This window comes from Oryzias melastigma, linkage group LG10 (assembly GCF_002922805.2).
Source record: "Oryzias melastigma strain HK-1 linkage group LG10, ASM292280v2, whole genome shotgun sequence".
In the NCBI taxonomy this organism is placed as follows: domain Eukaryota; kingdom Metazoa; phylum Chordata; class Actinopteri; order Beloniformes; family Adrianichthyidae; genus Oryzias; species Oryzias melastigma.
The window spans coordinates 19,257,384-19,266,292 of NC_050521.1; the positions used below are offsets into that span (position 1 = coordinate 19,257,384).

The 8,909-nt window shown below is 39.5% G+C and overlaps 1 protein-coding gene across 3 annotated transcripts; it reads left to right on the plus strand.

Annotated features, from left to right (window-relative positions):
- Positions 1–643: 643 nt before the first annotated feature.
- rnf44 (ring finger protein 44) lies at positions 644–8,909 on the plus strand. 3 transcript variants are annotated; one of them, XM_024283300.2, is made up of 11 exons: positions 644–967; positions 3,568–3,759; positions 3,948–4,170; positions 4,252–4,419; positions 4,763–4,936; positions 5,011–5,172; positions 6,444–6,559; positions 7,195–7,282; positions 7,452–7,573; positions 7,652–7,751; positions 7,833–8,909. In XM_024283300.2, the coding sequence occupies exons 2-11, from the start codon at positions 3,653–3,655 to the stop codon at positions 7,893–7,895; spliced, it is 1,323 nt and encodes a 440-aa protein (XP_024139068.1). In that variant the 5' UTR covers positions 644–967; positions 3,568–3,652; the 3' UTR covers positions 7,896–8,909. The 3 variants fall into 3 exon arrangements, with proteins under 3 accessions (XP_024139068.1, XP_024139070.1, XP_024139069.1); XM_024283302.2 differs by having other exon boundaries at positions 646–967; positions 4,252–4,371; XM_024283301.1 differs by lacking the exon at positions 644–967 and adding an exon at positions 1,996–2,434.

Consider the following 8,909-nt stretch of genomic DNA (forward strand, 5'->3'; position numbering starts at 1 on the left):
AATATCCTCTTCCCTCTTATTGTCTACAAAAAAAAGCCCCACCTGAGGCCACAGGTAAGCACAGTTTGGAAGGGAAGAGTCATGAAGGCCCAGTCTCATTGATAAAAGTATCACCATATAAATTATCAATTTCATTCTATAATATGATTTTAATGTTGTAAATTTGATATAATTATAATCTATACATTAGACTGAATCTGGCTCCAACTATAATGGAAAACATCGCCTCCCTTCAGATGCTTTTAATGGAAAATTAAGTGGAGTAAAATTATGTTTTATTTTTTTAATCTTGAATAACTTCATATAAGTGTGGTTATATGGATAAAGAAACTAAACTATCTCTTCATTTTTTAATTATCAAAACGTTTGTTTGTTTATTAGAAGTTATACTAGTTAGAAGTTGTTTATGATAATCATTATTAAATAAGTGGACTCTTTGGATTTACTAAACTATTTGACTTTAAAAATCATCTTTATTATGTATTTCATGTGTTTGATACGCATTCTGATATTTTAATCATTATTATTGAAGTAAATCTGTGCTTCTATGGGCAAAACTGGCTGAAACACATGTAGAAGTAAGGTGCGACTTGTCGCGTGTATTACGGTAAAGATGGCTGCGCGGCGCGTGCTCCCTGCCCTTGCAACACGCACAGATGGGGGTGTAACTGGGAGCAGCAGAAACCCAAAACATCCGCAAGGCCGGACCGCCACTTCCTGAACACAAATGTGGCTTTACCGAGCTTAAATTTTCGATTTTAAATCCCATAAATTGACAAATTATAAAGACGGAATGTGTTCATGATGTGATAAACCAAAGATTAGCACCTTTTTTCCGTGGGAAATGGTGAAATCCACGGAATGTTCCACAGGGGAACAGCTGACTAGTGGATGCCGCACTTAGCATAACGAGATGTGAGAATTACAAGGGGAAAAACTGATCAGATGGTTGCAAATTAACAATCAGGTAACGACACTGTCTGTTCTTGTTGGTTTTTCGTCTTGTTTTGGTTTTTGGAAAAGTTACGGAGCGTTTTTGAGGTGGTGTTGTGCGCGTTTACAGGCTTCCATCCTGCTCTGCCTTCAGCCGCTCCTTGTTTTGCTGCTACCGAGAGCGATGTTGTAATGTTTACCTTTACTTCATACTGAAAGGGCTGCTACTTTCTGCAATCAGCTCTCGGTGTGGATAGCTTACATATGCTACAATGTGCACAAATACCGTTCTATAAACAGCCAAAAACGCGATACTATGGATTAACTCTTCCTTGACATTTTGGGCCTGATAAGGCCTAATTAAGCTTACTCAACATCAGCTGCAGCATCACACACATATTGCAATTTAACTGGACAGATATGATGTCAGGGAGGCACTTTATTTGATTTTTTTTTTTTTTTTCAGATAGGAAAAGGAAATCTTTCTATCTTGAATATGCAAGTGCAAAATTACATAACCAGCTGGGTCTAGTCAAGTTCACTCATGTAGTGATTACATCCTGAGAAATACAATGTGTATTTTTTCTAGTAACACTGAGACTTTGTGCAATTTTATTTATTGAAAGGATGCTCCCTGCAGAAAATTAACTAAAATAGTTGCAAAAATGCAAGTTTTAATAAACTGGATAGTTTAGCACACGGTGATTGTTAGTGAAGGAATAAATCTATGTACTTTGTTTCACAACCAAAATATTCATTTGATTAAATTAAATGGGCTAGCCAAAATTTCTATTTATAAGAAGGGGAGTTGCAAGTTTAATACGCTGTATTAGAAATGTATTTTACTCAATAAAACACCATAAATGTGCTTAGTTTGAGTAGTGGTACCCTATTAATTATTCAAGTAGTCGTGTCAAAGTGCAGCCCCTCAGAATACCTTTTGTTCATGAGCCACTGAAAACAGGAACTGCTTGTTTTGATACTTTACTGCCATGGCTGTCTGGATGTCTGCTGTCTATGTTTGCAAGCCGCTGATTGGTGAAATTCTAAAAGGGGCGTGGTTTTGCCAAAACAATACATTTCAAGGAACATAGACGCGCCAAGGAATATTTTTTTTTGCATCGTTGAGCAGTAACCTCTGTCTATGTATGGTGTTAAACACAGTTTGATACTTACAAAGAAGCCAAATTCAAAAGCACACACTTTTTTTGTGTGCATTTTCTTATTTAAAGGAAGTCGCTATGCTGCATGGGAGAGCGTGTGTTAGCTGGCTAACGTTAGCAAGCTAGTACTAGCTCTATCGGGAGACCAATCTTTATTTTTTTGGTTATAAATAAACAAGAAGCATTTTTAATCGATAGCCCTTTATTGGATTTTATTTTTTACAAGATGCTGGTTGGTTACAGGCGAATACAACTTACAAATATTAATGGAAGCCGACGTCTCGGATGCTAAAACATCAACAATCTATTATCGCTCATCAAGCGAACTAGCTTAAAAAGTAAGGTTTGAGCGCCGCTCTCTTTTAACCTATGCATATCATTCATATAATTATTGCTTAAATGTATCATGTTATTTAGAAAAGTGTGTTGTGTGCATGATGATTTTTGTTTAAGCTTCCTGCAGCGACGAGGTATTGTTTTGTACAAAGCGTTAGCCTAGCTTGGCTAAAAATGAGCTATTCTCCTTCAACAGGGGACATTACATATTCACCAGCTGTGGGGGCCCAGGACTTTCTCAAACGATATACTGCTTTTGTAGTGATTTACTATTCACTTTGCATGACCATTTTGAAAGGCTCCAGCTGTATGTAGGAGAACGTCGCCTGCATGCTCCCCACATCTTTTGTTGTTGCTTTGTCTCCTGAGCACATGGCTTCCCATGTTTTTGTTCAGGCTGGCTACAGCGACCCCTATTTATCATGTGCTGTTAATTCTATGTCTTAATTTTGTGCCTGTTTTCTTAATTAGAAAAAAAAAATTACAACCAATTTTATGGCAAAAGATGGAAAGTCAAATAAAACATCTTTATCAAATATTTGTAATTATTATCTAAGAAAAATACACTTCATGTTTTGAATGCACACAAAACAAGCATTTCCCGGTAATCCCCTCACTGTCTTATTCAAATTTAATCTTACAAAATTATTTATATCAACAACAAAGTGTGTTCAGCTCTTATTTCACTCTAACACATGTATTTTAAGGTTTTCATAGTCATTTTTATTTTTAAATAGCTCTTGTGGTGATGATAGATACATTTTTGTGTTCTTTCAGAGATATCATGGCTGAAATATATTATAATACCTATTTGTACTGTTTCTAGTGTTTTAAAAGAACTATACAGGAAGAAATAACATAAAATGCAATACAAAAACGGAATATAAACAGTGGAATTTATACATGAGATACAGTTAGATCTGCAAAAATATAAAAACAATTTTAACTCTGCAAAGGATAATACATTCTATATATTTGTTTTACGTAATATAAAACTCTACCACTTCATTCTCAATCGCTTTAGATTTTAGGGTGTGCTTACTGAATTTTTGTGTCCAAAAATGACCAAAATGTACTTATACAAAAATATGACAAATTACTGTGCAGTTGTTGATTGGCTTTTTTTATTTTGCAGGGTTAAGACAATCAGGGGCAACATACAGCTGCCTCCACCACACAGTTTCCTATCTTGAGTGTGACTCGTCTGCACGACGTCACCAATGCGACCATGGGAAATAGCAGTAAATAGGCTGCCACCAACAGCCCCCTTGAACCCGAGGAGATTCCTTGGAGAACCTTGCAACGCCCCCGTGCACCTCAGGAGAAGGTAGTCTTTACCCTAAAAAGGGCATTTTTTAATCCTTTTAAAATTCATCCCATGATTATTAATTTTCTGAAAAGGGATTAGTAAGTATAGAAAATTAATAAGCATAAAATTGGTTGAAATGGAGTGTAAAGAGTTTTTCTCTACCTAAGCAATGACAGTTTTACGTGTTTTCTGCGTGACCTTTTAAGCCCACCAGTGAGACGCCAGTGGGGGAGAAGAGACAGGCCTGTGCTGCACGCTTCCCCGGTCCAGGATGAGAACTTCCATCATCTGCTTTTCTCACAGCATCACCAACAGGTTCCTTTAGATGAGTCCCGCCAGTACAGCCACACCAGCACAGCACCACGCATGCTTCACCCTGCTGCTCACCTGCCACAGCAGAGCCCCATCATGGTTGATTTACATGACCAGGTAGGATAACTTTCTAAAATAAACTTCTCTGTATTATTTTTAGTCATAATAACACATCTACTCCTGTGTTCTTCTTTCTAGATGCACCAGGGATCTGTTCCAATATCATATACTGTTACAACGGTGACAACCCATGGGTTTCCCATCCACACCGGGCAGCCCCTTCCAGGGTGCAACACTCAGCAGCTCCCAGCATGCTCGGTAATGTTCAGCGGACAGCTCTCTCTGCTCTGCTGCCTTCCTCCTCCTGTGAGTTTGAAAAGGAAGAGCTTAAATGTCAGTGGCATCCATGTAGCTCACCATACTAGCCGTGCAATTTGTCATGACAAACAAGCTGCTTGGTTTAGAGCGTGTATTCTTTCGTTTCCCGTGGTAGTAGATAGTAGGCGAATCGTGTTTGTCACTTGGACTGGTGGTGTGGCAGTATTGTCAGTGGTGTTGTTTTGTGCAGCGCATTGCTTCCCTTCACAACATGCTATCATCATGTGAATATTATAGGAAACTGTTTTGAATTAGGCACAGGCTTCTGTAAAGAGTTGGAACTGTTTTTAGTTATTTGTTCTTTTGTTGTTTTTTTTCCCCCTCTCCTCAGCTTATACAGGCATGTACCATGCAGCATATACCTGTGTCTTATCAAGCCTTTCCGCCCCTGCTCTCCAGCGAACATTTTGTATTACACCCAACCCCATCTGCACCTCCTCACCAGCCACCGCACCTTACTCCTTTGAGCCAGTTTGTCCCTTTACAGCCACAGCACCCGCGCATGGTAAGTCCTTCACTCTGTACTGTTTTGACTGGCAGCGTTTTATTGAGTCTGACTGCAAGCTCTCCTCACGCCAGCCTCTGCAGAGGGTTGAGAATGAAGTTGACCTAAGAGGGGACCAGCACTCCGTCGGCACATTCTCATATCCTCCCTCTCACCATCCACCAGCGCTGCCTCCTTCACTGCCCCTACAGTATCTTCCTCAAGAGCCTCTACATCAGGAGCTTCCCTTTGGAGTGGTAAAATTGCCTGCCAGCCACTTTGTGACCTCTATTTCCAAGTAGAAACTGACAGCATGCTGGAATTTTTTTTTTTTTTTTTTGCGTGGCCTATTTCACACTCATTCAGTGACACACATTCACAGCTGGAGGATGTCCATTACATCCACATTTTCATAATGCTGCTGAACTGGAGCAGCTTGAAGTCCTGATGATTTGTTTAAAAGCACCTCAGCAGCTGTTCTGGGGAAACAGCATTTTCCTCACGAGGCTTCGTCATGTGAGCACTGGGGAAGGGGTCAACTGTAATCAAAGCAAATATTGATATTTTTCCTCTGCAGACATTCTTAGCAGCTGATTAAGTGTAAGTTATAGGCCATTTTAATTCGTTTTTTTCCCCATCTTTAACATTAAGAAATTCTAAAATTCGCCAGTCAGCTACATTAGCACATAGTGCTCGGAAAATACGTAACAACCATAGACATATTTTACTAGACAAAACAAGGTTTTGACGTCACTCTTAAAAATGCATAAAAAATCATATACAAGTCACACTGGAGTTTAAGCTGCTTTTTTTGGAGAAATTTAACAAAAGATGGGAACAAGAATGGACATTTTATATTGAAAGGGAAATCAATATAGAAATCAATAGTAGACTACATTTATTCACGCTTTACTGCAGATGCTTATTTCATGAAACATAGAGGAAATCTAGTATATTAGCACAACATATAAATAATTATTACGATAGTCATAAAGAACATGCTAACAAGTCAACTAAACTGACGTAAGACGGAGCGGTGCTTCTTCTTCTGTGCTGTCAAATACTGGTTCACACACATACAGCGCCCTCTAGTTGTTAGTATATATTTTTTATTTTTTAAATCACATATAAGTCGCACCGGAATTTAAGTTTCAACCCCAGTCAAACTGGAAAAAAAAGGCAATTTATACTCCGAAAAATACAGTACATATCTTTAAGATTCTTCAACAAAAGATGGAAGTAAATCAGCAACACTCTAAATATTGAGTCAGTTTGTGGGTTCAAACTAACCTATTGGTTGGAAATAATGTCAAAGGTATTTGATTATTTGTTTTCAATGACAAAGAGATTCAATTTACCTTATAAGTTTAACCTTTCCATTACTGCTTTAAAACTAGTTTTTGATGCTACATACTGCTTACATAGGCAAACATGTAAATATAAAAAAATATTGCTGTCACATTGCATATGAAAGGTGATTGATAATCATAAGCCGTCCATTAACCGTATCTATTTCTGCTCTTTTTAGCCATATCCTCATGTGCTGCCACGGCGAGTAAATGGACAGAGATATCGACTGCAGCAACCTCTCCCCGCTCCTCCTCCCCCTCCGTCTTACTACCCAGGCTTCCTCCCTTACTTCCTGTAAGCATTTGTAAACAAAGCGTCCCGTTGGTGTGCTGTGGTTTAAAAAAAAACTACAACAGTGGGGGGATTTGGCTCTGCAGGCAACTGTACTTGTTGTTTTGTGGTCAATCATTAGAAGATGATTAGTGCAAGAACCTACAATTATACACACAAGAAGAGTTATAGATTTATTTTATTCTATATTACTTTTGTAAAATAATAATTTACACCAATTTTTTATAAATGTTGCCACTTATTCCAATGTTTTTTGTTTCCTTTATGCTGCGAAACTCTTTATATTTGCACAATTATTAGGCATTACTCCATTCAAGAAGTGTCCAAAATGCACTTCTTACCACTTCAGTGATCACTCAGGATAATAAGTGAATTGCAACTACATTAAGCCTCAAGAATAACCTTTTGCCTTGCATTTTCCTGATGTGTTATATGTTCAGGTGACACAAGAACAGAGATGCTGAACATTTTAAAGTAATCACCATTTTTGGGTTTATGAATCTGATATTTCATCAGGTCAATCAATGTCTTTGTCGGAACAAACACCTATGGAGTTAGCATTTTTTGCTAATATCTTTTTTAGCTCATTGGTGTCAAAAGCAAAGGGGGCGTGTCCTCATTAGTGTCTGTCTCCTCAGGTCAATGCTTCCCGTGCCTCCAACGGCTGTGGGCCCGGCCATCAGCCTCGACCTGGATGTGGATGACGTGGAGATGGAGAACTATGAAGTGAGTGATGAAAAAATAGACTTGAGTAAGCATTTATTTATACAAAGTGTATAGAAACACGTCAACCAAATCTTTCATTTTGTTTTCTTTTGACAAGAGAGATGTATTCTCTGATTGCACTTCATTATTGATTCTATCTGACTTCTAACTCCGTCTTTCTTCCACAAAGGCGTTGTTGAATTTGGCTGAACGGTTGGGTGAAGCGAAACCTCGAGGTCTCACAAAAGCAGATATAGAGCAACTTCCGTCCTACAGATTCAACTCAGAAAATCACCTTTCTGAACAAACGCTGTAAGCATCTCACTGCTTTGAAACCTGTTCTGTTAGAGGAAAACGTACATGTTAGTGATGATGTATTTCCCCCCACAGGTGTGTTGTGTGCTTTAGTGACTTTGAGTGTAGGCAGCTACTTCGGGTATTACCTTGTAACCACGAATTCCACGCCAAGTGTGTGGATAAATGGTTAAAGGTAAGTTTTCACAGACTTTTGAGGAAGAATTGTTGAAGAAGAATATAGATTTTTTAATTGTTGTCGTGTTTCGACTTCCAGACCAATCGCACTTGTCCTATCTGCCGAGCCGATGCGTCGGACGTACACCGGGAGGTGGAGTGAGAACAGTCTTGAGTTTTGAACTGGATTGCCAGACACATTAAAGCCTGTCTCGAAAGCGGGGAACACCTGCCACCTAACCTGTGTCCTCCAGTAAATATCGCTTAACAACCCACTGTCCCTAAACAGCAAGCAATCCAGGACCGTCACTGGAGTGTGTTGTACCTCTGCTGTGCTTCATTGTCCAAGTCTCATGAAACCCACTGCCTACTGCAGCCTATGGCTAGAGTTCTGGGATTATACCAGCCAGTTCTTTCTCTGCCCCCTTGTTGCAGATTCCAAAGATTTTCCCTACAATGCATCGTTTGCTGCTTTTGTTTACAGGGTTTCATTTGTATTCAGTGGATTTGCTTGTGGCATTTATGAAAAAAGTGGGAGTCCTGCTTTGGAGGGGACCAGTCGGAAGCCCGCCGGATGATGGGCTGGACACTTTGTGCAATTAGCAGAAAAATAATAGGAGTATTTCGCTGTGGGTATCTGTGTTTGGAGGCGCCGCCTAACCATCATAGATGCATGTTTGTGTAGGTGTTGGGCAAAGTGATTTGTTAATAATATATGTTCTGCAATAATGTTTTGAACCGTTTTACCCCTTACTTGTTTCAACTTTGCCTTTTGCTATTGTGAAAGTGTGACTCGCTGTGGTTCCATGCAGATTCTGCTGAGCCTGAGGTCATGGACTGCAAGTGATGGGACATGCAGCTGCAGGGAATCTTCTGACCCTGATTATCCAAAAGAGAGGGGGGGGCAGATACCGATCTGTACAGAAGCAGTGGTGTGTTAATGGACTACATCTTCTCTGAGGTTACCTGGCATAACTGCACAAGCGCTGCGTCCGCCATCCACGTTAGCGTTCTCCTGGCAAATCTGTGCGCGTATGTGCATATTTTGTGTGTGTGCGTGTGAGTGTTTGTCCTGTTCACAGAGCCAATGCATTGTGTAACCACTGGATACAGGACAGCATGCTAGGATTTGCATGAACTGTTGATTCAGACTAGCAATATTTTAATCAAGCATTGC

Excerpts from the sequence above, each read along its gene's own strand:
- rnf44 (XM_024283300.2), top strand. The coding sequence starts at position 3,653 with ATGCGACCATGGGAAATAGCAGTAAATAGGCTGCCACCAACAGCCCCC. Across the intron at positions 4,171-4,251 it reads TGGTTGATTTACATGACCAG|ATGCACCAGGGATCTGTTCC; the intron begins GTAGGATAACTT and ends TCTTCTTTCTAG. Across the intron at positions 5,173-6,443 it reads AGGAGCTTCCCTTTGGAGTG|CCATATCCTCATGTGCTGCC; the intron begins GTAAAATTGCCT and ends TGCTCTTTTTAG.